Source organism: Petaurus breviceps, unplaced genomic scaffold, assembly GCF_028583685.1.
Source record: "Petaurus breviceps papuanus isolate PSGF00001 unplaced genomic scaffold, PetGlider_PUasm1.0 138, whole genome shotgun sequence".
Taxonomy (NCBI): domain Eukaryota; kingdom Metazoa; phylum Chordata; class Mammalia; order Diprotodontia; family Petauridae; genus Petaurus; species Petaurus breviceps.
This window is the reverse complement of record NW_027185694.1, coordinates 22,233,519-22,260,468: the sequence shown is the minus strand read 5'-3', so window position 1 is coordinate 22,260,468 and position 26,950 is coordinate 22,233,519. Positions and strand designations below refer to the sequence as shown.

Sequence of the window (26,950 nt, the reverse complement as noted above, 5' to 3'; positions counted from 1 at the left end):
GTTTTGCAGCTTCCGGATTTATTAGGGGGGTGCTGTCTCTGCAGCCCGCACAAGCTCTGGCACACTGGCCACACACCCCAGGACCACCACCCAAGACCACGAACCAGATCCAAGCAGGTCAAAGCAAGGGCCCTTACCCTCTGAATGGTCACTTGGTCCCCTATGATCTACAGGCCAGGAGCTCTGGAAGCAGCCAGGAGGCAGTAGCTGCAGACACAGCACCTCCGCCACTTCTCACTCCCAGGGACTGGGGCCGTACTGTGCTCTTCCGAACCCCTCTTCCAACAGAGTTCTTGACTGACCTTTTACTTTGGTGTTTATGGGTTGAGAAGTCTGGAAACCGCCACAGCTGCTGGTGATTCACTCTCCTGAAGTCTGCTCTAGCTGCTGCTGATCAGGGCTGCCTTGGGGTCAGAACTGGAGGGGCTCACGTGGGATTGCACTCCCAGGCCAGTGCAATAGACCCTTTCTGCCAGCCTGCCTTCAGCGGGAGATTTGTTTCTCTCTGTTGTTTTGTGGGTACTGTAGCTCTAAATTTTGTTTTGAGTCATTTTTTACATGTATTAGAGGTGATGGGAGCCAGAGCCGCCAGAAGTCCTGTTTCTACTCTTCTGGTTAGTATTTTAGTTATGACTACTTGAGTATTTGAGCCAAGTGGCCAGGGCCCGGTGGATAAGAGATGTACCTGTAGTCAAGAAGACTCATCTTCCTGAGTTCTAATCTGGTCTCAGACACTAGGTTTGCGACCCTGGGCAAGTCACTCAGGTTTCCTCATCTGTAAAATGAGCTGGAAAAAGAAATGGCAAACCATTCCAGTATCTTTGCCAGGAAAACTCCAGATAGGTAATAAAGAGTCAAACATGACTCAAAAATGACAGAAATACAATAAATGATTAGAATCCAAATCTCCAGAATCATTGTTCATGCTAGTATATTGTACTTGCATAGCCTGTTAGTTGTGTGTTGGAAAATATATGGGAATGTATGAATGCATTACAGTATTCTGCTCTTGGAATTTGCAGTCTTTTCTGGGGATACAAGATGTACCTAGGAAAAGCTAATAATCCTTAGAGATACTCATGTGTTTATACCAACTGAGTGATATGAACCATATGTATTGGGTATTTAGGCAGGAGGGAGAGATCAGTATGTATTGGGGTGGTCAAGGAAGATTTCCATGAAGAGGATATGGCTTCAGCTGGATGTGGACATATAGGTAGAATTTGGATAATTATAAAGGAGAGGGAGGAAAGCCATTGCCTTCTGCATAAGACATCTATTCCTCTGGTTTTATAGATGGCAGTCTGTTTTTCATGTACTCTGTCTTCTGTTGCTACCAAACTAGATGCCTTTTTATGTCTTTGGTTTTTCTAATGAGGAAAAAAAAAATATTAAATAGTTAGCTGTACTGATTGAGGAAGAATGACTCAAGAGTCTGCTTCCACTTATCTACATCTTGCTAAGGAACAGCATAAGATTGAAGCAAAAGAGAAAAAGAGACCCATACTGAAAGCTTGATAGCAGATATAAGAATGGTTAGGGTGTTAATTAAACAGAAGTTGGGATAGAATGACCTTTATTGTACCATCCAACTCTGACGTTCAGTTCAACACACATTGAATGCCTACTGTGTACAAATCATTGTGCTAATGACTGGAAGTATAAAGATAAAAACAAAGCAGTCTCTGACCTCAAGGGGCTTACATTTTGGAGGTAGAAGGAGGTTTAAAAAAAAAAGCAAACAATATCCTGTTTTGAGGAAATTGTGTGTGTGGGTATTTTACCTTTTTAAACCTATGTATTTTATTTTATGCATTTAAAAGCATTATTCAGGGGTGGAGTCAAGATGTCGGAGTAGAAACAAGACTTCTGCAGGGCTCTGGCTTCTACCTCATCCAATTCGTGTAAAAAATGACTCTAGACAAACTTTGGAGCCACAGAACCCACAAAATGACACAGAGAAGCTAACCTTCCACTGAGGACAGCCTGGCAGACTGGCAGGAAGCGGCCAGTGAAGCTCTCTAGGAGCCCAGCCCTGCAGGAGCCCAAGGTTTTAGTCTCAGGGTGGCCTGACCAGCACCGGCTGGAAGGACTTCAGATCACCAGCAGTTGTGGTGGTTGCCAGAATTATCAACCTATAGAAGCCAATGACAAAGTGATAGGTCAATGTAGACTTTGCAGGAACAGGAAATTTGGGAGTGCGGTCCAGCCTTTGCCCCCGGGGCAAAAAACAGTTGAAGCTCCAGGGGTGTGCAGCCACCGGTCCTGTGGCTGCTTCACAGCCCCAGGACTGCAGATTGTAGGTGGACCAAGCAACCAGTCTGAGGGATAATTGCTCTTGCTTTAACCTGCTTGGATCTGGATCACTGTTCTGGGTGGAGGTCCTGGGGTATGTGAAAAGTTTGCCAGATAGCGGGTGGACACTTCAGAGAAGGCATCCAACTAATAGCTCCAGCAGCTGCGAAAACCCCAGTGATTGGGATAAAGTTCCCCCTCCTGGTAGCAGAGTTCTACTGTAACAAAAGGCTCAAAAGTCAAGTAATTGAGTGGCAACATGAACAAGCAAAGCAAATAGAGAAATCCAACATTAGACTCCTATTTTGGGGACAAAAATTATCAAAGCATGGAAAAGGAGGAAGACAGTGAAGTCAGAACTCCTGCACCAAATATGAGCTGGTCACAGGCCACAGAGGAGCTTAAAAAGGATTTTGAAAACCAAATAAGAGAAGTGGAGGAAAAATTGGGAAGAGAAATGAGAACGATGCAAGAAAATTATGAAATGAGAGTCAACAACCTGACTGAAGAAAATAATACCTTAAAAAATAGACTAACCCAGCTGTCAAAAGAGGCCCAAAAAGGCAATGAGGAGAAGAATGCCTTAAAACACCAAATTTGCCAGATGGAAAAAGAATCTCAAAAGCTCACTGAAGAGAATCTCATTCCTTCAGAATTAGATTGGAACAAATGGAAGCTAGTGACTTTATGAGAAACCAAGATACTATTAAACAGATCCAAACAAATGAAAAAAATAGAAGGCAGTGTTAAATACCTCTTTGGGAAAACCACTGACCTGGAAAATAGATCCAGGAGAGATCATTTAAAAATTATTGGACTACTTGAAAGTCATGATCAAAAAAAGAACCTAGAAATCATCCTTCAAGAATTCTCAGGGAAAATTGCCCTAATGTTTTAGAACCAGAGGGCAAAATAGAGGTTGAAAGAATCCACCGATCACCTCCTGAAAAAGATCCCAAAAAGAAAACTCCTAGGAATATTATAGCCAGGTTCCAGAATTCCCAGATCAAGGAGAGAATATTACAAGCAGCCAGGAAGAAAGAATTTGAATATTGTGGAAACACCATCAGGATAACCCAGGATCTGGTAGCTTCTACACTGAGGGATCAAAGGGCTTGGAATATGATATTTTGGAGGTCAAAGGAGCTGGGATTAAAACCAAGAATCACCTACCCAGCAAAACTGAGTATCATGTTTCAGGGGAAAATATGGTCATTCAGTGGAATAGAGGACTTTCAAGCATTCTTGATGAAAAAACCAGAGTTGAATAGAAAATTTGACATTCAGATACAAGAAACATGAGAAGGTCAACAGGGAAAAGAAATCATAAGGAACTTATCATAGTTGAACTATTTACATTCCTACATGGAAAAACGATAATTGTAACTTATGAAACTTTTCTCAGTATGAGAATAGTTGAAGGGAATAGAAATGTATATGTGTGTGTGTGTGTGTATAAAATGTATACATATATGTCTATATAGGAGGGTATATGGGCATATGAATACATATATGAGTGTGTGTTTACATGTGTACAGGTATATGTAGAGGGCACAGGACCAATTTAATAGGAAGCAATGATACTTAAAAGGTGAAATTAAGAGGTAAGAGAGCAATATAATGAGAGGAGATGGGGAGAGATAGAATGGGGTAAATTATCTCATGTAGAAGAGGCAAGGAAAAACTGTTACAATGGAGGGGAAGAACAGGAAACCAAAGGGAATGAACCAACCTTATTCTCATTGAATTTGACTTAGGGAAGGAATGACATACACACTAAATAGGGTATCTCACCCTACGGGAGTATAGGGGGAAAGGGGATGAGAGGGGGGATAATGGAAGGGAGGGCAGGCTGGGGGGGAGGGAAGTTGGAAGCACCCACTTTTGGAAAGGGACAGGATCAAAGTAGAGAATACAACAAGTGGGGGGTGGGATATAGTCAGTCTTTCACAATATATCCACTATAGAAATATTTTGCATAGCTACACATGAACAGCTATATTGAATTGCTTATCTTCCCAGTGAAGGTGGGTGATGGCAGAGGAAGGGAAAGAATCTGTAATTCAAAGTTTTAAAATCAAATGTTTAAATATATATACTATTTTATATGTAACTGGGACATGAGATATACAGGTACTGGGGCATAGAGATCTGCCATACCCTACTGGAGAGTCAGAGGGGGCATGGGGGAAAATATGGGAGAGAGCAGATTAGGAGAGGGGATATTCAGTGGGATTGCTGCTTTGGGGTGGTGGGTAGGAAAAATGGGGAGAAATTTTGTAACTAGAGATCTTGAGGAAGTGAATGATGTAAACTAAAAATTAAAAAGAGAATATTTTTAAAAAGCAAACAAATATAATTATTAAACACATCGTAATTTATGGAAGGAGAGAATACTAACAACTTGGGCAGAATGAGGAAAGTCTTCAAGGAAGAGATAGCTCTTGAACTTTGAAGGTAGGAGATTCAAAGAGCCAGAGATAAGGGAGTTCATTCTAGGCACCCTTGTACACAGACCTGGGAGATGGAATGCCAAGTTTGAGATAAAACTAGTAGGCTGTTTTGAGAGGGAGAAATATGAAATAAATCTGAAAAGGTAAGTTGGAGCCATATTGCGGGAGATTTAAATATGCCTTATTATTGAATTTCTATTTATCTTAGTGGTAATAGAAAGCTCCTGAAGATTTTTCAGCAAGAAAGTTACAGGGTTATACTTTTGTTTTAGGAATATTAATTTGGTAGCTGCAGGTAGGGGAGGATAACTTAAAGAGTGGAAGCAGGGAAACCAATGAGGTTTTTGCCATAGCATAGGTGAGAAGTGATGAAGATCATAACCATATGAAAAGAACTGAGACTGGAAAGTGTGGTGGAGGTAGAACATAAAGGACTCATCATGTGATTGAATGAGAGGATTGGGGAAAGGAAGTTGTAAAGTGTGATTCCAGGATTGTAACATTTGAGTTTACCACTAAGAGCAGAAGAATGGAAAGTGGTCCCCTTGACAGAACTAGGGAAAGTTTGCAGTATTGGCAGGTTTTGGAGAAGGTAGATCAATTTCATATTACATATTCTGAATTTGTGATGCTTATGGAATATTCACATGGAGATGTGGGATTGGAATAAAGGAGAGAGATGATTGGAAGATACATAGATTTGGGATGTAATCTGTATAAAAATGATTGCCATGGTAGCGGGTTTGATTGCTAAGGGAGAAAACATGGAGAGGAAAGGCCCTTGAAAGAGACTTGAGGCTCATTTATGATTAGGGAGTAGGAGATAATGCAGCAGAAGAGAGGAGTAGGTTAGGCAGGTTGGAAGAGAATTAGATAGAAGTGACACAGAAGCTAAAGAAGAGAGGACAGTATTTAGGAAGTTGTTATCATTGTTGGCAGTTGATGAGAACTAAGAAAAGGCTGTCACATTTAGCTGTTAAAAGGTTGGTATTAACCTTGCAGAAAGCAGTTTCAGTGTATTGGTGAGGTCAAAAGCCGTGTTGCTATAGGTTAAAAAGTGACTGGAAGGTGAGAAAATAGAGGCAAGAAATATAGAAATTCTTTCTGTATTCTATATTCTTTTCAAGTGTTGAGCTCTGAGACATTCTGTCTTAGAGATCTCTCTAAAAGATCTTGCATTCTCACAGTGTTTGTAAGAGAGATCTAGATTCAAAACTTCACACTTGCTAATGTGCAGGCTCTGTGTTTAAGTCAGGGGCTTTTGAAAGGTTCAGGGGGAAAGAGTAGGAAATATCCTTTTAGTTTGTGTGGTGTACTTAAAAGACAAAGCAGTCAAAAATCGGAGTTCCAATCCCATTTCTGCCTTTCTCTCAATGTGCTGTGTTGTATCATCCCTGGCCTGTTTTTTAGACTAGATGACCACTAAGGTTTCTTCCAACTCTAATATAAGGTTGTTTTATGATTGTACGGTAGTCAGAGGGAAACTCTAATAGGATGTGAGTTTTGAAAGGGGTAGGGAAAGCTTTTTAAAGCCTGATTCGAAACTGTGTACCACCTATGGCTAATATGAATCCTGAATCTTTATGGCAGCCCATTTGGCCTTTTGCCAATAGGAAATGAGTGATTACAACTTAATTTAGTCATGCAGTGTAAATACCAAAGTGTTTATTCTTTGTCTAACCAGAGTTTAAACAAACATATTTGAATAATAATAGTTAATCACAATACTAGTGGAAGTATTATTATCAGGTGAGTGGTATATGTTCCATTTTATACTGCTACTTAATTTAAGCAACTATTAACTATTTGGAATATTCTTTAGATCTTAAGATCAGCCAATGGAATATACATTTTTATATACTTGTAAACAAAACAATAAATGAAACCTTGATTGGTAGTGTCTGCTGATTTTGGTGATATGAACACTCACAATGACAATTTATTATTATTTCTTTTTTAAAGTATTTTATTTTTCCAATTATATATAAAGACCATTTTTAACATTCATTTTTAAAAAATTTGCATTCCATATTATCCTCCTCTTTCCTTCCCCACCCCTCTCCTTAAAATGGTAAGCTATTTGATATAGGTTATATATGTACAATCATGTAAAACACATTTCCATATTAGTCGTGTTATGAAAGAAGAAACAGACCAAAAGGGGGGAAAAAAACCATTAAAAAAAGTGAAAGTAGTATGCTTTGATTTGCACTCAGACTACTATCAGTTCTTTCTCTGCATGTTGATAGCATTTTCCTTAATGAGTCCTTTGGAATTGTCTTAGATCATTTTATTAAAGAGAAGAGATAAGTCATTCATAGTTGATCATTGCACATTGTTGCTGTTACTCTGTACGATGTTCTTCTGGTTACCGTTTCAATTTGCATCAGTTCATGCAAGAAAGATAACATTTAAGATTCTAAATCAAGTAGAGGATAGCATTGTGAACCATTTAATAGAAATAGGGATGTTAGGAGGGAAAATAGAATCTTAGATTCAGAGCTAAAAAGGACATTAATTATTATCTAGCTCTAGCCCAATACTTCATTTTACAGATAAGGAAACTGAGTTTAATAGTAAAGATTTCGTACTATCATGTGAGAAATGTAAAAATTGTTTTCTTTGAGAACTCTAGGGTTTTGCTACTAAAATTTGTGGTACTCTGAGGACCTTTCTGCCACCCATGTTAAAATATTTGTTATTTTGTTGAATTCAGGTGGTAAAAGACTTTGATCTTGGGCTAGGACCAGATTAGCAACAGGGACATGCCAAATGGTGATCAAGAGCTGAGCTGTAGCATTGATGCCATGAATCTAGACCGAGGTAGTAGTAGATTCCAGCATCTCTGCTGAGGATGCTGATTGACTTGAGCCATTCACTTGGTAGCACCTCCTGGAATCTTAACCAGGGATCAGAGAAGATAATATATGTAAATTTTTTTAAAATTTTATCTTATCTTAAATTTTTATTGACATATTTGGTTTTCATAATTAACCTTCATTTTCATATGTATGCCTCCCCCTCTTTACTTCCTAAAGAGTTATTCTTATAACTAAGAAGAAAAAAATTATCAAAACTTGCCACATCAACTAAGTCTGACAGCATTACATTGCTCCATTCCTGTATTCCCCAGCTTCTTCAAAGAAAGGAAGGAAGTCCATTTTCTTATCTCTTCTTGGAGTCCAAACTTGGTCATTCTAATTACACAACATTTAGTTATTTTTTTCTTTTAATTTGTATTGTTATAATTATCGTCTATGTATCAAAGCTGTGGCTAAGGAGAATTCTTAATCAAATCAGGTATCGCTGCAATCTCAAAAAATAAAGCAGTATTCATTTTGATTATGAAGGACTGAAAAGCTTTTACACAAACTACATTGGAACAGCTAAAATAAAAAAGAAATCTGTGGATTGTGGCAGGGAGGGGGATTTTTATATTAGATATCTATTAAGAAATATCCAAACTATTCCTATAGGGCTATAAAACTGTGCATACCCTTTAACTTGGTGATTCCACTACTAGGTCAGTATCCCAAAGAGATAGTTTTTTAAAAAGGAAAAGGAAAAAGCCCTATATGTTCAAAAATATTTATAGCAGCTCTTTTTGTGGTGGCAGAGTTGAAGATTGACGGGATGCCTATCAATTGAGAAATGGCTGAACAAGTTGTAGAATATGGTTATGATGGAATACTATTGTGCTATAAGAAATGATAATAAGCAGAATGCTTTCAGAAAAACCTGGGAAAACTTACGTGAACTAATATGAAGTGAAATGTGCAGAACCAGAACATTGTATACTGTAACAGCAATATTATATGATGATCGGTTGTGAATAATTTAGCTTTTCTGAGCAATATAGTGATTTGTGATAATGCTAATGGACTTATGAAAAATTCTGTCTACCTCCAGAGAAAGAACTGATGGAGTTTGAATGCAGATTGAAGCATACTTTTTAAATTTTCTTTTATTTTTTTGAGATTTCTTTTTGTGTTTTCTTTTGCAGTTTGGCTGATATGGAAATATGTTTAGCATCACTGCATATGTACAATCTGCATCAAATTGCTTACCTTCTGGGGGGGAAGGGGCTCAAAATTAAAAAAAAATTGTTTTTACATGTAATTGGAAAAAATAGGGGAAAAAAGATATCCAAGAATTATGGGATATATATATATATATATATATATATATATATATATATGACCAAGGTCCATTTCCCAGTGAATAAATGGTCAAATGATACAAACAAACAATTTAAAAAATATATGAACTATTAATAACACTATGAAAGACTTATCCAAATAACTAATAATAAGAGAAAGACAAATCAAAACATTAGGAAGTTCACTTCATACCTACCCAGTTGACGAAGATGGCAAGGTTTGGAGAGAGTCAATGTTGTAGGGGCTGTGGGAAGATGGGTATATTAATTAATATTCTGTTGGTAGAGCTGTGAAGTTTTCCAACCATCCTAGAAAGCAGTTTGGAATTACAGTTAAAAAAAAAAAGTGACTAAAATCTCCATTCCTTTTGGCCAAAAAATATTACTACTAGGCATTTAACTCAAGGAGATCAAAGATAGAAAAGTACCATATATACCAAAACATATCTAGCAACACTTTTGTGGTAGCAAATTACCAGAAACAAAAGATATCTTTTAGCTAAATGTGGTACATTTGTATAAATGTACTATTTATTACTTGAATATAGGAAACTGACTTGAAGAACAGAGAGGCATGGGAAAGAATGAACTGTTGCCAATGGGTAGTAAGCAGAGCCAGGAAAATAACATACACACAAAAAAGTGATTTATAAATTGTAAAGCTATATAAATGTGCCCTACTGTTACCACTAAGCTAAACCAGCTGGCATTGACTAGGGCATGACAACATCATTGGAATAAGCGTATGACTACTTTGAAGGATGTACTACTGAGTTTTTTTTCCTCTTTAAAATGTATGAGTGACTCTGGGAAGGGGAGGGGTTATTGGAAATAACTCTGATGATATAAAAAACAGATGACATCAATAAAAACTTTTTTTTTAAGAATTCTTTGGTCATTTCAAACTGTTAAAAAACATTGCTCTTATAAGTACTCTTGGGGCAGCCAGGTAGCACAGCGAGTAAGAGCACCGGCTCCAGTGTTGGAATGACCTGGAGATCGAATCCCAGCCTCAGACACTTAGCAACCACCCAGAAACACCTGGCCGTGTAACCTTGAGCAAGTTACTTAACCCCAATTGCTTAGGGGCGGACAGGTGGCTCAGCAAGTAAGAGCACGGGCTCCAGTGTCGGAATGACCTGGATCAAATCTGGGCTCAGATACTCAGCACCACACCCGGAAATAACTGGCCGTGTAACCTTGAGCAAGTTACTTAACCCCGATTGCTTAAAAAAAAAAAAGTACTCTAGTGCAACTTAGTATGTGGATCGTGAAGAGAGTCAATCTCCTCCTTATTCCATTTACTTTTATGTTTTTAAATTGCCAAGCAGCATTTTAAGTTCATCTTTCCTCCTCTAGTTGGAGACCAACCTTATTAATTTCAACTCCACAGCATTTTCCTAATTGAAATGGCAAACTCTCCAAAAAGCAGTTAAGTGTACAGATTCGCGTCTTATTTTACTTCCCAAAGCTCTTTCACACCAGTGAAATAGCATCTCAGGTTCTCAAGTTTTTCCATTAAAAAAAAATGATCATACTCCATTCATATCATTTTGTAGATTTTTTTATTTGAAATATCTTACAGTGATAACATCACATCTCTCCAAAGTTCATATATTTGCCTTTTGTCATTCTCCTGGTATCTTAAGGATCACACAGTTGCCAAATTTCACATTTAGAGAAGACATTGGAAGTCATCATGCCCAGTTCTTTCATATTACTTTTAAAGGATAAAGGACCCACAGTGATAAAGTGATTTGACTAAGGTTATAAAGTTAGTTACTTGCATGACTAAGTCTCTGGAGCCCAGGGATAGCAAATCTGAGGTCTATTTTTTCCACAAACCATAGCTTCCTCATATACTATAGAATTTTTGCCTGTCTGATTTGGAATATTTTTTCCTCATCATTTCTTTACCCAAAGGCACAACCAATCTCTTAATTTTATCACCCTTCATATGGTGGTTTTCATGTGAGGATTTAACACAGGTCACTTAAAAGTTTTGACTCCAACTCTCATCTCCTTGATTTTTTTTATAACATTGCAGAACATACAACACTGTGCCCTATATTATAAAAGGGCTTTTTATTTTTTAATTTTGTCAGTAGACAGGAAGAATATTAATATTTACTTCACAAAACCTTTGTGGTAGGGGCTGACTTTTGTTTGGAGTCTGTGCCATGTGGGAGGTATGATGGTGCTCTTGGTACTATTTAGGCTTTATCTTAGTTTTTAGTGGAGAATCCTTTCACCAAACTCAGTGTTTGTTGCCACAGTAGTGGCAAACAAATAAACCAGACATAGTCATTATTTCACAGAGATAAGGATAATATCACCTTATTTTTTGTCGCCTATATTTATAAAATGCTTTCATATTTCATTATCTTGCGCAGGGGTCACACACAGCTAAGCTATACAGTCCTGTAGGGTAGGTTGAACAGATATTATTCTCATTTTATAACTGAGAAAATTGAGATTTAACAAGCTTCAGTGACTTGCCAGAGGTCATAAAAGTAATAAATGTTAAATCCAGGGGAAAACCTAAATTTCATTATAGTCAAAATTGTTCAATAGACAAGCATTTGTTGTCTGTTATGTGCCAGACATTGTATTAGATGCTGAGAATACAAAGACAAATGACTTGATCCCAGTCTGAAAGAGCTTACATTCCATATGGGGAGAACAGCATTATAACATTAATACATATAAGAGTATGCAAAATAAATAAAAAGTGTCTGGTGAGATGATGTAAGCTGAAATTGAAAAGGACACTGGGGATTCTAAGTGGAGGTGAGGATGTACTGCTGCATTCAAGTAAGTGTGGCCGGGGTGGGGACGGACAGCACAAGCTGTGACCAGGTGCGGAGCTGCAGAGGACGGAAGCTTGTATTTTATTCTAGAAGTGCTACAGATCAATTGGAGGTTATTGATCAGGGGTCAGTGACACAGTCAGGCTTGTGTTCTGGGATTATCATTTTGGAAGGTGAGTGGAAGGTGTATATGTGAGCCTGATACCAGCAAGGAGGCTCAGGCACTAGACCAGTTGAGAGGTGATGAGGAGGGCCTAAGCTTGGGTGGTGGGCATGTGAATTGAGAAGGGGACAAGTGTGAGAGACTGTTGATAGATGACATTACCACAGACATTTAAAAGCAGTGTGTAAAGTTATGAACTGATCTAACCATTTTGGAGAGCAATTTGGAATTATGTCCAAAACGCCATAAAACTGTGCATATCCTTTGACCCAGCAATACCACTACTAGGGCTGTATCCCAAAGAGATCCTAAAAACAGGAAAAGGACCCACATGCACAAAAACATTTATAGCAGCTCTGTTTGTGGGGGCAAAGAATTGGAAGTTGAGGGGATGCCTTGGTTGGAGAATGGCTGAACAAGCTGTGGTATATGAATGTAATGGAATTCTGTTGTTCTGTAAGAAATGATGAGCAGGTGGACTGCAGAAAAGCCTGGAAAGGCTTGAATGAACTGATGCTGAGTGAATTGAACAGAACCAGAACATTGTCCACAGTAATGGTAACATTGGGTGATGACCAACTGTGATAGACGTAGCTCTTGTCAACAGTGCAAGGATCTAAGACAATTCCAAGAGACTCATGATGGGAAATGCTATCCACATCCAGAGAAAGAACTAGGGAGTCTGAGTGCAGATGGAAGCAGACTATTTGCTCTCTTTTGTTGTTGTTTCTTCCTTGTGGTTCCTCCTATTGCTTCTAATTCTTCTTTACAATATGACTAATGTGAAAATATGTTTAATATGAGTATATGTATAGCCTATATCTGATTGCACACCATCTTGAAGAGGGGAGGGAAAGAGAGAAAATTTAGAACTCAAAATCTTACAGAAGTGAATACCAAAAACTAAAAATAAATAAAATAGCAACGTATGAAGGGAATTATTAAAATCCTATTAACAAGTGGAAATTTGAAATATAGATTTGAGATCAGAGTACATTGTTTCCCAGTTCTGCTATTTAATATGCTGGTCACCTTGGGCAAGTCACTAAACCTTTCTGGGCCTTGACTTTCTCATCTCAATAATGGGGGGATTAGACTGACTGATCTCTGAGGGTCCCTTCTGTCCTGAAGTTCCAGTTATCTCCTGGCTCTGTAATTTTTCAGAGGTTGCTGTATTGGGAAGCTTTACCCTTCTCACCTCTTGGAGCCCTTCATGCTTCAGCTCAAGTGCCCCCTCCTACCAAAGACCTTTCTTTCCTTCCCAAATTTTTTACTCTCTCTCACTATCCACCCTCCACTCTGTGACTTTTTGTTTTATATTTGGCCATTAGTGCATGTTTCCTCCAAGTAGAATGTAAATTTTTTGACAGTTAAACCTTTAAAAAAAAAAGCAACTTTGTATCCTCTGTGCTTCTCATAGTACTTGATACATAGTAGGAATTTAATAAATGCTTATTGAATTGAATTAAATTGCTTACTTTGTGCAAAGTGCTGTGCTTGACTGAGGAGCTTAGGTTCTACTGAATGGATACACTATAAACACAAGGTACTATTAGGAAGAAAGGAGAAAAGGAGGCTAATCATGACAGGGCCTTAAATGAAGGGCTGTCATTTGAGCCCAGTTTTAAAAAAGATAAAGATTGGGGGGGGGGGGGGAGGCAATTGGTGTTAAGTGACTTGCCCAAGGTCAAGTGTGACCAAGTATATGAGTCCAGATTTGAACTCAGGTTTTCCTGACTCCACGGCCTCTGCTTTATTCACTGCGCCACCTAGCCACCAAAGATGGTGAAAGTCTATTTTGTGGGGCAGCCAGGTAGCACAGCGAGTAAGAGCACCAGCTTCAGTGTCTGGATGACCTGGGGATGGAATCTGGGCTCAGACACTTAGCACCCACACAGAAACACCTGGCTGTGTAACCTTGAGCAAGTTACTTAACTCCAATTGCTTAGGGGTGGCCAGGTGGCTCAGCGAGTAAGAGCACCAGCCTCAGTGTCGGGATGACCTGGGGATCGAATCTGGGCTCAGATACTTAGCACCACACCCAGAAATAACTGGCCGTGTAACCTTGAGCAAGTTACTTAGCCCCGATTGCTTTTAAAAAAAAAAAGGAAGTCTGTTTTGTTTTGTTTTTTTCTTTTTATCCCAGTGCCAAGGACTGGTAAGCGATTTTCTATCTGGTAAGCGATTCAGTTCAGCAGGCATTCGTTAAGCTCCTACAAGGGCTTAGGCACTGTACAAGTAATATTTCATCCTTAAAAACTCCTTAAGTGGCCCAACTCAAGTTATTTCATTTCCCTTTGAAAGCCCTAGTACAAGGTGACTACATTTATCGCCTCCACATTACATCTCACTTCTCGTTGTTTTTCAGTTGAGAGCCCACTACATCTCACTTCTCATTGTTTTTAAGTTGAGAACCTGATGTCATCAATCAATTTAAATTATTCTTTTCAAAATTATTAGTGATCTCATAATTGCCAGCTCCAACTTCCTTTTTAACTCCTGTGCAGTGTTTGATACTGTTGACCAGCCTAGCTTACCTCTCCTCTCTGGGTTTTCTGTACTATTTTAGAAGTCATATCTTTTCCAGGGAAAATAAAATGTATTGCAATGAATAATTACTTCTTAATCCCGTTACTAAGAATCTTATTTTTAGGTCTTTAACTTGGTGTCATAAGGAGTGTTAGTAACATCTGCCGACTAGCAACACAAAGCAGGTACAAGGCATTTACCAAGGGAGCAGAAGAAACTTGACTTTGTCTAATATGCTTACACCTGATGGGGGGAACAAGCTTAAAACAAAAGAAAATATGAGATATAGACCTGTACCTTTGTGTTTCCTCCCATGAATCACTTTATTGGAATAGTTGGTGATAAATCATTAATCTTAAGTCTTCCCAAAACAGAGATTTACTTCAGAATATTGGGCATACTGATGTCACTGCCACATTAAGTACTTCTAATTTCTGGTCTTTAATGGTGGTAGTTTAGTGAGTACAATACTATTAATTGGTTCCTACAGATTTAATATTAGTAGGAATTCCTGGAAAATGTTAAGATTGTCTCAATAATTTTGGCATTATATTAAATTTGGGTTTTAGCATTTATACATGATCTAAACTGTTCCTAAAATAAATGTTTGTTAATACCTAGTAGCTGGACTAAATAATGACTTGGAAAGATGTGGACAATTAGAGAGGACTCCATGGAAGAGACTTCCCTACTTTAAATAGGGAAATAGTTAAACAGAATTTTAACAGAGGACACTTTTTTTTAAGTGATAATCTTGGTCAAGCATCATTAACAAAATAGATTTTTTTCAAAGATGATAAATGTCACATTTAGGAATTATTATGGTGCCATATTTAACATAACATGGTAGTGCTTTTTGGGAATATACAATCCCCAAATATCGCTGTTTTTCCTCTAGGCTTTTTTTTTTCCAGAGTACTTCCGCTTTATAAGTAATTCTTTTTACTTATCAGCATTTATTTAATACCATGGAGCTTGGCAACTTAAGATAACATAACTACATATCAGTAAAAAGGAAATGTGATAGCACAATCCATAGGCATGTAGCTAGTATGTCTGAATTGGAAGGGACCTTATTGATGATCTTATCTAAGCCCCTTCATTTAGGAAGTCCGGAAGCTGAGGCACAAAAGGGTAAAATGAGTTGCCTGAGATCATACAGTTTTAGAAAGTAGCAAAGCCAGGAGTTGATTTTTGGCTTTCAGAATCCAATAAAGTTCTCTTACCATTACACCACGTTGTCCTCTTCTGTGCTTTCCACTGGTGTATATATACCATTCTGCCCCAAAGAATACCTCATAGCATAATCATTTGGAAACCATGATATTTGGTCTAGATCCCAGAAGCAATATTAGGAGGAAGTTCTAAAAATTTTATTACATGTTGTCATGTACACATTAGTTACAATATCAACTTTTCTCCCTAGGTTGTTTTTTCATAAGTGAAGATCAATTTAAAAGGTTTTTTGCCTGTGTACATATTCTATATATGTTGTACAGATTTCGCCCATGTGTTTACTCTTCATTAAATTCATCACCACAGAACTGTGTTTGAAGATAAAGAGAAATTACTGTTCTGTGCACAGTTTACATTTTCATTCTGAAATGTTCAGAAGGTTCAGTTCAGAAACTTGCTGTCATTCAGAGCTACATTTTTATGGGATTATTTACAAAGCCTTATCTATGAGGAAGGCTTGATATTTGAAATAAGACTTTCTGAAATGCTAATGGAATTGTATTCTTATGAAAACTCTGTAAACCCCCCCCCCCGCCGCCATTTTCTATCTTTCCTTTCTTACTTCTCCCCAATTAAGGTACAGTATTTTAGAATGAAAGTAGGTATGCATCAGCAGTCTGTCAGAACGTAGAGATGGCACATAAAGAGAACTTGTATGCAAAATTCTGTAGTAGTCAGTGTATGAATATAACAGCTGTCTTGGAAGGTAAAAGGATGTCTTCTCTGAGAGAGTGGTAAGATTGAGTCTGAACCATTTTATGTCCAACAACATGTGCACTAGAACTTGGGTCATGATTTACCATTTTATAGGAAAAGACTTCAAGTGTAAAGTATTCCTGTTTGAGATTATGTCTGTGAGTAGAATATGAATAAAGATGAGTTGGCGAACTCTCTGAAAGGGGCCTATTATCTCTATTTAGTTTATAGTTTAGAAGAGGCAGGGTGGTATACTGAATTTACAGTTTGGAAGACCTAGCATTTAGTTCCATTTCTAAAGTTAAACTTGTCCTGTACTCTTAGCAATTCAATTAACAAAACAATCAGTTTTTGCCTCTACAAAGTAGAAATAAAAAGGCTATAATACTTGCATAGCCAGCTTGACCAGTTCTGAGGAAAGTACTTTGTAAGTTAGGAAGTATTATAGAAATATCAGTTATTTTGATGAGTTATTTTGTGATACTTCATGCAATATTAAAACTCTGTCTCCTAGAAAAGTAGTACAGGTTGCTACTCCATAGCAAACATCATTTCATAGATGAAAGTTTTTTTTAGTGTTACTGACATGTGTTTGGAGGAGAACTGTAATTGAAATCATATATAATTTCTTATGTCACTCCTATAAATGCTAGTACTTTTTATAGTTACTATAGTAAATGTGCTGTTCCAGGCTATAAGACATTAAGGTCTTTGGTCTCTGAAACATCATGTCCATCCATTCAGTTTAAGAAGAATTAAAAGGATTATTGAGAATTTATTTTAATAGACTGTTATCAGCTATACCGGGTATACTTTTCATTATTCTCTTCCCTCCATCATTTATTCTGTAATGCCTTACCATTACAAGTGTCGAAGCTTGCACACAAATTAAAATTCTTTTCACATTGGATTTTGCTGTAGATTGGAACCTTATTTTCTCGTCACTGATCTCCTCTGAGGTGCATCATGTAGAAATACAGACTGTGTAAGGGGAAGATGCAAATTAAGAATGCATTCAGACAGGAAATGCAAAAATTAAAGGTTTTTATAGCACTATTAACTCAGCTCCAGTTTCTGTGATGTTACTTGGAGGTTGTTCAGTTTAAACCATACTGGTGAGTAAGGTGAAATATAGGTGATACAATATTGAAATAGTTATCCCTGAAGAAATGAACATTATACTTTGTTTGATACAGTTTCTGTTGGGTGGATTTAGTTTTGGACAATAATTTCCTCTTCTATTTTGGTTTTAATATTTCTTTTTAAATTCAGATTTCTTTTAGTAGTCTTTTAGCATTTGAACATGAACATCATAGAATTTTAGAGCTAGACTTATTCATTCGACGACCATTTATTGTCTACTTTGCAGAGCAATATACTAGATGGTGAGAGAGGTAGAGATAATTAGCACATGATTCCTGATTTCACAGAGCTCACAGTTTGGCAGGGGGTGAACATGACCTATATACATCATGATAGCTCTCTTTTCAGGTTATTTAGAAAGCTGTTATGTGCACAAGGGATTGTTTTACTTGATCCTAGAGAACAGAACAAGGAAGAATATGTGGAAGTTGCAGAAAGGTAGATTTCAACAATAATTTTTAAAAAGCTTTCTGATAATTAGATGCCTTGGGAAGTATTAGACTCCCTTTCACAAGTAGTCTTCAAAGTCTGGTTGAACACTTCTTGAGATATTGTAGAGGAATTCTTATTCAGATATGGACAAGATGGCTTCTGAGAAACCTTACAATTCTGAGATCAGTGAAGTCTCTGTTGTGTAATTAACTGTACAACAAATATACAATAAACAAATATGGAGAATTGAATGATTCTCTAACAAGAGCCTGAGATTGTTGTTTGAGGTTCAAAGAAAGGTCATTCTTTACTTAGGGCTGGACAAGTACATATAGACTTCAGAGAAGAGATGGTATTTGAGCTAGGCTTTGAAGGATAGGTTGTATTTCTTTTTATTTGTTTGTTTGTTTTTAGATTTCAGCATTCACATCCACAGGATTTTGAGTTCCAGATTTTCTCCCCTTCTCTCACCCCCCACCCCAGGATGGCATGCATTCTGATTACCCCTTCCCCCTAGTCAGCTCTCCTTTCTATCACACAACCTCCCTCCCCCCATCCCCTTCTCCCTTACTTTCTTATAGGGCAAGATAGGTTTCTAAACCCCATTGCCTGTATATCTTATCTCCCATTTGCATGTAAAAACAATTTTTAACATTTATTTTTAAAACTTTTGAGTTCCAAATTCTCTCCCTTCTTCCCCATCTACCCTCATTGATAAGGCAAGCAATTCAATATAGGTTATACATGTGTAGTTATGCAAAACACTTCCATTATAGTCATGTTGTGAAAGACTAAGTATATTTCCCTCCTTCTTATCCCACCCCCCACTTACTCTATTTTCTCCTTTGACTCTATCCCTTTTCAAAAGTGTTTGCTTCTGACTACTCCCTCCCCCAATCTGCCCTCCCTTCTGTCATCTCTGCCCCCCCCCATCTCCTTCCCCCTTACTTTCCTGTAGGGTAAGATACCCATTTGAGTGTGTATGCTATTCCCTCCTTAAGCCAAATCTGATGAGAGGAAGGTTCACTCATTCCCTTCTTCCCCTCCACTGTGAAACCTTTTTCTTGTCTCTTTTATGTGAAATAATTTACCCCATTCTCTCTCTCCCTTTCTCTTCCCAATATGTTCCTCTCTCACCCCTTAATTTTATTTTTAGATATCATCCCTTCATATTCAATTCACCCTGTGCCCTACCTCATCCTCTGCCTATCTATACATACATACACACACACACGTGTGTGTGTGTTTTTCCTCCTAAATCTGAGAAAAGTCTCATGAGTTACAAATATCATTTTTCCATGTAGGAACGTAAAAAGTTCAACTTTAATAAGTCAGTTTTGATTTCTCTTTCCTGTTTACCTTTTCATGTTTTTTTTTATTTTTGTATTTGAAAGTCTGAATTTTTATTCAGCTCTGGTCTTTTCATCAAGAATATTTGATTTCATTGAATGTCCATTTCCCCCCCGAAGTATTAAACTCAGTTTTGCTGGGTAGGTGATTCTTGGTTTTAATCCTAACTTCTTTGACCTGGAATATCATATTCTAAACCCTTTGATCCCTTAATGTTGAAGTTGTTAGATGTTGTGTTATCCTGATTGTATTTCCACAATACTCAAAATGTTTCTTTTTGGCTGTTTGCAATATTTTCTTCTTGTCCTGGGAGCTCTGAAATTTGGCTACAATATTCCAAGGGGTTTTCCTTTGGGGATCTCTTTCAAGAGGTGATTGGTGGATTCTTTCAATTTCTGTTTTACTCTCTGGTTCTGGAATATTAGGGCAGTTTTCCTTGATAATTTTTTGAAAGATGATGTCTAGGCTCTTTTTTTGATCATGGATTTCAAATAGCCCAATAATTTTTAAAATATCTCTCCTGGATCTGTTTTCCAAGTCAGTGGATTTTCCAATGAGATGTTTCACACTGTCTTCTATTTTTTCATTCTTTTGGTTCTGTTTTATAATTTCTTGACTTTTCATAAAGTTATTAACTTCCATTTGCTCCATTCTAATTTTGAATGAATTTTCTTCAGTGAACTTTTGAACTTCCTTTTCCATTTGGCCAATTCTGCTTCTTAAGGCATTCTTCTTCTCATTATCTTTTTGGACCTCTTTTGCCATTTGGGTTAATCTGTTTTATAAGGTGTTGTTTTTCTTCAGTATTTTGGGGGGTCAGTAGGTTGTATTTCAAGGCAGAGATGAGGTGTGAACTGGGAAGGGGGAAGAGGGCCTGAATGAATTCCATGGTAGTAAACTGAAGAAATGGCAACCGTTTGGGTACTATATTGATGATTTGGACATCTGACAATTTAACATTGGCTTTATTTTTTTTTTAATTCCACAGGTATAAATAATATATATATATTTTTTAAATTAAACATCATTGTTTTGTAGCTAAAACAGTGTTTCTGAAATTGCAAACCAGTAGTTTTCTAATCAGCATACATATCAGTTATTACACAGAATGGGAGCCAGCACCAAGTACATGATCAAGGAGACCAAAATTGTCAGCATTTTCAGAAAAACTGTTTTGTCACTTTAAATTTACATCCTGTTGGGTAGACCAGAAACACATAAATTTCTATTTGCCAGCATCCTTCTTTGATTCTCCCTGCCCAAGTGTCTTGTCTCTACATAGACATCTCACCTGATTTTTGTGGATACATAATAATTGCTTCCCAGCTTACTATCCAAGAGTCATTTCAAACCAATAGTAACACTTCAGTGTCATTCCCTATTGTTTTGGCTAGAGATAATTTCTGGGATACTTACTGTGAATTTATTTTAATAAGATCTGTGATTTTATTAAACGTGGATATTGTGTTTTTCAATGCATATTGCTATCCTTCCAAGATGTTTCATGAGTTGCCTTGGGTAAAAAAAAAAATGAGTCAGACATAGATACATAAAACCATCATATCATGGGCTGGGCATTTTACAAAGTAATAGGGTTTTAAATAAAAAGCAGTTGAGATAGTTCTTGCCCTCAAGGAGCTTGCTCTCCAAGGAGCGAAGATATCTCCTGAAGGGAAGTTAGAAAAGGAAGGTGGGGTATGGAGATGGTGGGGAGTAGCCCAGAATTCTAGTTCTGGACATGATAAGTGGAAAGCTCACTTCTCAGAGCTGGTCATCCCAGGGCAGAATCTAAGGTTCTGGTGGGGTGAGATTGATTTGATAACCAGAGTGGAATCAGCATAGTCAAGAGATAGAAGACTAGGAATCCTTTAGTAGTCATCTTGCTCTCTGAATTTAGCTGCTCCGTTGCTAGGTCCCTATATATACTTTTCCCAGCCTGATAGAACCTGCAAAAACCAGCTGCTAAGGTAGTGTTATAAACAATAGAATAAAAGAATTATGAAGCTCTTATTTAACACTTTTGTGATTTTTTTAATCACAGAAACAATAATATAATAGTTATTTCAAAATTTTTGTCTCATTACTATAATATGCTTTTTGAGAGTGTATATATCCAATTCACCTTATCACTTCATAGAAGAGGAAACTGAAATTCCAGAGCAATTCAATGATTTGTCCAAGGTAAAACAGCTTATTAGTAGTGACAGACATAGGACTTTTATTTACTGGTGGTGTAGATACTACTTATTGTAACAACATTCTGTCTAAGGAGTAAAACTATAGAAATAGTATGTGCTTAAACTGAATCCATATAGAAATAACTGGAGCATTTTTTTTTCCTTTTTGAAGGGCAATTGGGGTTAAGTAACTTGCCCAAGGTTACACGGCTAGTTTGTGTGTGTGTGTGTGTGTGTGTGTGTGTGTGTGTGTTAAGTATCTGAGGCAGGAAGCGAACTTGGGTCCCCCTGACTCCAGGGCTGGCGCTTTACTCATTGCACCACCTAGCCGCCCCCTTAACTGGAGCACTTTTAAAAAGTAGATTTTTATTAACAACTTTTGCCTTTTCATCGCCAGAATTTTCCCATGTATTCTTTCTTCTCTCCCAGAAGCTATCCCCTAACAAAGAATGAAAAGGAAAAAAAAATAACTAATACATCAAAAAAGTCTGATTATATACAGTGTGCTCTTTCTTTTACTCCTCTCCTCTGCAAAGAATTGGGTAAAGCACCTTCTTTTGGGCTAAGCATGACCAATATGATTCTTCTGGTTTCACTTGCTTTGTTATTTTTCTTTCCATGTATATAATTGTAATAGTTGTATATATTTTCTGAATTCTTTTTACTTCACTTTGCATCAGTTCATTTGAGTCTTCCTATAGTTATCTGTATTTGTGATATTCATTGTAATATTCCGTAACTGGAACATTTTCAAAAGTTATCTTAACTATACAGTAGTATTGTTTAAATGGCTTCATATTTATATGTCAGAGTTTTGTTTATTGTTTATATCACTTTTACTTTCCAATGCCTTCTGTTCCCCCATAGACATGGCCTCTCTTGTAATAAATTAAGTGTAATTAAAAATAACAAATCCATGAATTGTCCCCAACTGAAAATGTTTGTCTCATTCCACACCTATTTCATTTATTTCATATTTCACATGAATATTTCAATTTGTTATGGCTTAATAATTATTTCACAATATATTCAGTCATTCCCTAGTCAATAGGAACGCACTTTCATTCCAGTACTTTGCAATTAAAAATTTTTTGTAAGTCATATTAAAAACAAAAACATCCAGAACCACATGATTATCTCAACATGTGCAAAAAAAAAAAAAACCCTTTGACTAACTATAACACTAATTAATGCTAAATATACTACAGACAAAGGAAATTTTTTGAATGTAATAAAAACTATTTAAAAACGAAAGCAATCACCATATGCAGTGGGAGTATACTAGAAATTTTATCAGTAAATGCAGGAGTAAAGATGCCTATTCTCTTTCCTGTTCTTTGATATAGTTCTAGAAATGCTAGCTTTAGCATTAAGATAGATGAATGAAATTAAAGACGTAAGAACAGACAAAAAGGTAAAATTATTCCTGTTTGCTCATGATGTAATGGTTTAATTTAAAAAAAAAAAACTAGGACATCAGCAGCAGATAAATGAGACAATTTATAGTGCTGACAAAATTAGAAGCTTCAAAATAAACCCCCAGAAATATTTCTATAGACTAATCAAGTTCAAAAACCAGTAATTAAAGGGGAAATCTTAATTAAAATAACTACAAAATGCCTAAAATAAAAAAACCCACCCTACCAAAGTACACAAAATGTCTGTTGATTCAATTATAGAGTGCACTTTAAAGAAATGAAGAACAACTCAAATAGCTGAAAGAATAATGCCAATATAATAAAAATGGTGATACCACCAAAGGTAATTTATAATTTTAATAATATGTTACTCACGCTCTTAAAGGGATGCTTTGCAGGACTTGATAAAATAATAACAAAATTAACTTGGAGAAAAAGATCTGAAATGAAATATCAAGATAAATAATGAGGGGGGAAAAAGAGATGAAGGGGCAGGACCAGATCTCAAACTATATTATATAGCTACAGTTATAAAAACCATTTGATAATGGCTAAAAAATAGAGAGATTAGTTGAACATAATAGACAAAGGAGAATTAGAAACAAGACTCAATACCAGATTTGATAAACCCCAAAACACATTATGTAAGAAAAAACTCCCTATTTAATTAAAAGAAAACTGGAAAACAGTCTAGCAAAAATTAAACTTAAACCTACATATTGCATAATAAAATTTAAAATGATCGCAGCATTAAAAAAAAAAAAGGAAAGGAGTAGGTCATGTGCCTTTTACAGCTGAAGGTAAGAGATGGATACTTAACCAAACAAGGGATAGAGGTGACTGATTACAAAAGGCAAAAATAAGCTAACTTTGATTACATGAAACTGAAAAACTTATATACAAATAAAACCAGTGCATCTAGAATAAGAAGGAAAGTGGTTGAATGAGAAAAATATCTTGGTATTAAATTTCTCAGATGAGAATTTATCGTCCAAGATATATAAACAATTAACAGATGTGTAAAACTAATACCCTTTCCTCAGTAGATAAGTGATATGAACAAACAGTTCTCTGAAGAATTATAAACTGTTAACACCCATATGAAAGAATGTTCCAGGTCACTAATAATAAGAGAAATGCAAATCAAAACAACCCTGAGATTTTATTTCACCCTGAAAATTGGCAGAGATAACAAAAGATGGAAACAGTCAATTCTGAAGGAGCTTTGGGAGGATAGGCTTGCTAGTGCATTGTTGGTGGAGCTGTGAATTGGTACTTTTTGGAAAGCAGCTTGCAATTATGTAAATAAAGTGATGAAAATATCCAAATCCTTTGACCCAGAGATTCTACTAGTAGGTTTATACCCTAAAGAAGTCATTAATAAAAAGAAAGCCCTCTCACATACCAAAATATTTATAGCACTTTTCTTTGTGAATAAGAAACAATGTAGATTCCTATCAACTGGTTAATGGTTAAACTAATTGCAGTACATTAATGTAATGGAATATTACTGCATTATAATAAATGAGAAATGTAAGTACAAATAAACATTAAAAGACTTACAGGACATGATATAGAGCCAACAAAATAATACACACAATTACTGCATCAATATAAATGGAAAGAACACAAAAAGTCAAAAAAAGAGTATTACACTAAAGAAAAGATAAAAAAGAAGATACCCTCACTCCACTCCTTGGCAGAAGTGGTAACTCAAGTACAGAGTATTGTATATATTTTCAGACTTTTCAATCAATTTGCTGATTTTTTGCCCCTCTTCTTTCTCTATGTCTTAAAAATATTTTTTATGTGTGGGATGGCTCTCTGGGCATGGCAGGGTAAAAGGATGCTGAGAGAAATTCTGGTGATTTTTTTTTTTTGAGAAACCTAAAAGATATTTTTAAAAAGATTCTGTGTGTGTGTGTGTGTGTGACACCATTACCTGTACCTTTGACATCCTCATAGGTTCTCTCTTGGTCATTTGTGAAACTACCAATATTTGTTTGAAATGTTACTCCTTGTGGCTTATTAATTACTGGAAGGGTTATTGTAGCAGGTATGATTCTTGGAAAGTTCTCAAAGTTAAGATGACTAAATTTGACATTTTTCTTTTACAGGCATGGTTCATGGAGGGAACCTGTCAACCCTTACTATGTCAATTCTGGTTATGCCCTAGCACCAGCCACCAGTGCTAATGACAGCGAACAGCAGAGTATGTCCAGTGATGCCGACACAATGTCCCTCACTGACAGCAGTGTGTAAGTTGTTTTAATTTCTTTTGGAAATGAGACAGTATCAAAATCCTCATTAAAGTATAGCGTGCCTCCCTTTTGCATGACTCAGCATGTTTACTCAGTTGTTTTGTTACCATATTTTCATATTAATATCGTATGTATATTTGTGAACATATTCCATTTGATTAATGGAGAGTGAGATTTAAATTCTTGTATCATGTAGTTCATTGTTCCCATTATATGAGCCCTCTTAGCTTATACTTTGATCTAGTAAGTACACTTTGTTATATTTTCAATATTTGTTCTTCATTATGAAGTTTCGAGGAGCTTTCCTAGGTAAGTCATTACATTTTATTAGAAATTACTGACATTTCAGAACATAAACCTAAAATAATTTGTCTCAAGCTACTAAATACAGCAGTACATATACACCTAAGGAATTGTTTAAAATCAGTCCCCCTCCTACTGATCAAACTACTTTACCAAATTATCCTGTACCATAAAGTCCCTTTGTTTTGAAGGAAATTTATTTGGTAGTAGAAGTCTTCTCATTGAGCCTCTTCTGTTAAAGAAAACATTTTTCCAAATAGTAGGATTCAAAAAAGTTAAAATTTTTCCCTGAAATTCCTACATTACTAGATTGCTATAACAGATTTCTTCAAAGCACAGGGATTACATCTAGGCCTAGAAATACCAAGGGAGCTCGGTAGCACATGGGATTGAGCACTAGACTTGGAATCGGGGAGACCTGGATTCAAATAGACTCCAACAGGTCCCAACTGTGTTACCTTGACCAAGTTTCTTAAACTCTGTCTGCCTCTCTTTCTTCTTCTGTACAATGAGCATAATACCCCAACTCCTAAGATTTTTGTAAGGATAAAATAAGATCATCTTTGTGGGGTGCTTTGCAAATCTTAAAAAACTATACAAATATGAAATGTAAAAAAAATTCATATTCAAGAGAAATATTCTGTACCTTTACTTCTCATTTGGGGTTAAAGGTCAGTTTCATTGAATGGGCGCAGTATTTGGCCATGAGACTTAAAGGAAACATGGTTATTTCATATAGTAGAACTATACTTTCCACAGTCTTTACAAACATGATTTCCTCATCCTTAAGGGGACATGAAATTTTTGTGTGTTTAATCACCAGTGGATAACAAACATAAATAACTTGGTGACTCTAAGTCTGTTTTAAGAATCTTTGTTAAGTATACTTGAAAGTATTAGTCCTAAGTGGTTTCTACCAGGTTCAAACTTTTCATATCACTTGTTTCTTTTTACTATTCCTACTCCATGCTAAATGCTATAGCTTCCCCCCGCCCCAAGCTGCTTTTTATGGTTCAACTACATTGATCTTGTTTTAGTTAGTAGCTAAAAAAAGATCAAGCCTGTAGAATCAGATTTGCTAAAGGGCATTCTTTTGCTCATTTGACCACATAACTTTTATTATGATTTGACTCAAAGAAAGAAAATACTTTCTTAGACATATTCATGGTGGCTCTTTAATGTGGACTAGAAAAATCATCCAACTGCTTGTCTGGGTAAATGTGGAAGCTACCAATAAGTAATATATCTGGCCCTCAGAATCCCAGAGTATTTCCTCCTCTACTTAATAATGAGCACAAATATACGACATTCTGGGCTTTAATTTGAGAGTTCACACTTTTTTTAAAAGATGACCAAATATTTTGTTGTTCTTTTATCCCAAATTCACATGCCAGTTCCCTAAAACGTCTGGGTTTTATTTTATATTATAAAGAGGCAAATAAATGCCACGTAAATATTGATACTATGTCAGAATCACAGTATGCCATGACCAAGTAAGAATAATGCATCAAAGAAAGACACTTTT

General features: G+C 36.5%; 1 protein-coding gene across 3 annotated transcripts in view; it reads left to right on the top strand.

Annotated features, from left to right (window-relative positions):
* Positions 1–26,950, top strand: part of AXIN1 (axin 1) — a 178,052-nt gene that overhangs the window by 94,880 nt on the left and 56,222 nt on the right. For all 3 annotated transcript variants that reach the window (XM_069107824.1, XM_069107820.1, XM_069107831.1), the window contains exon 3: positions 24,979–25,119. In XM_069107824.1, the coding sequence (XP_068963925.1) occupies positions 24,979–25,119 (141 nt within the window). The remainder of the gene's footprint in view (positions 1–24,978; positions 25,120–26,950) is intronic.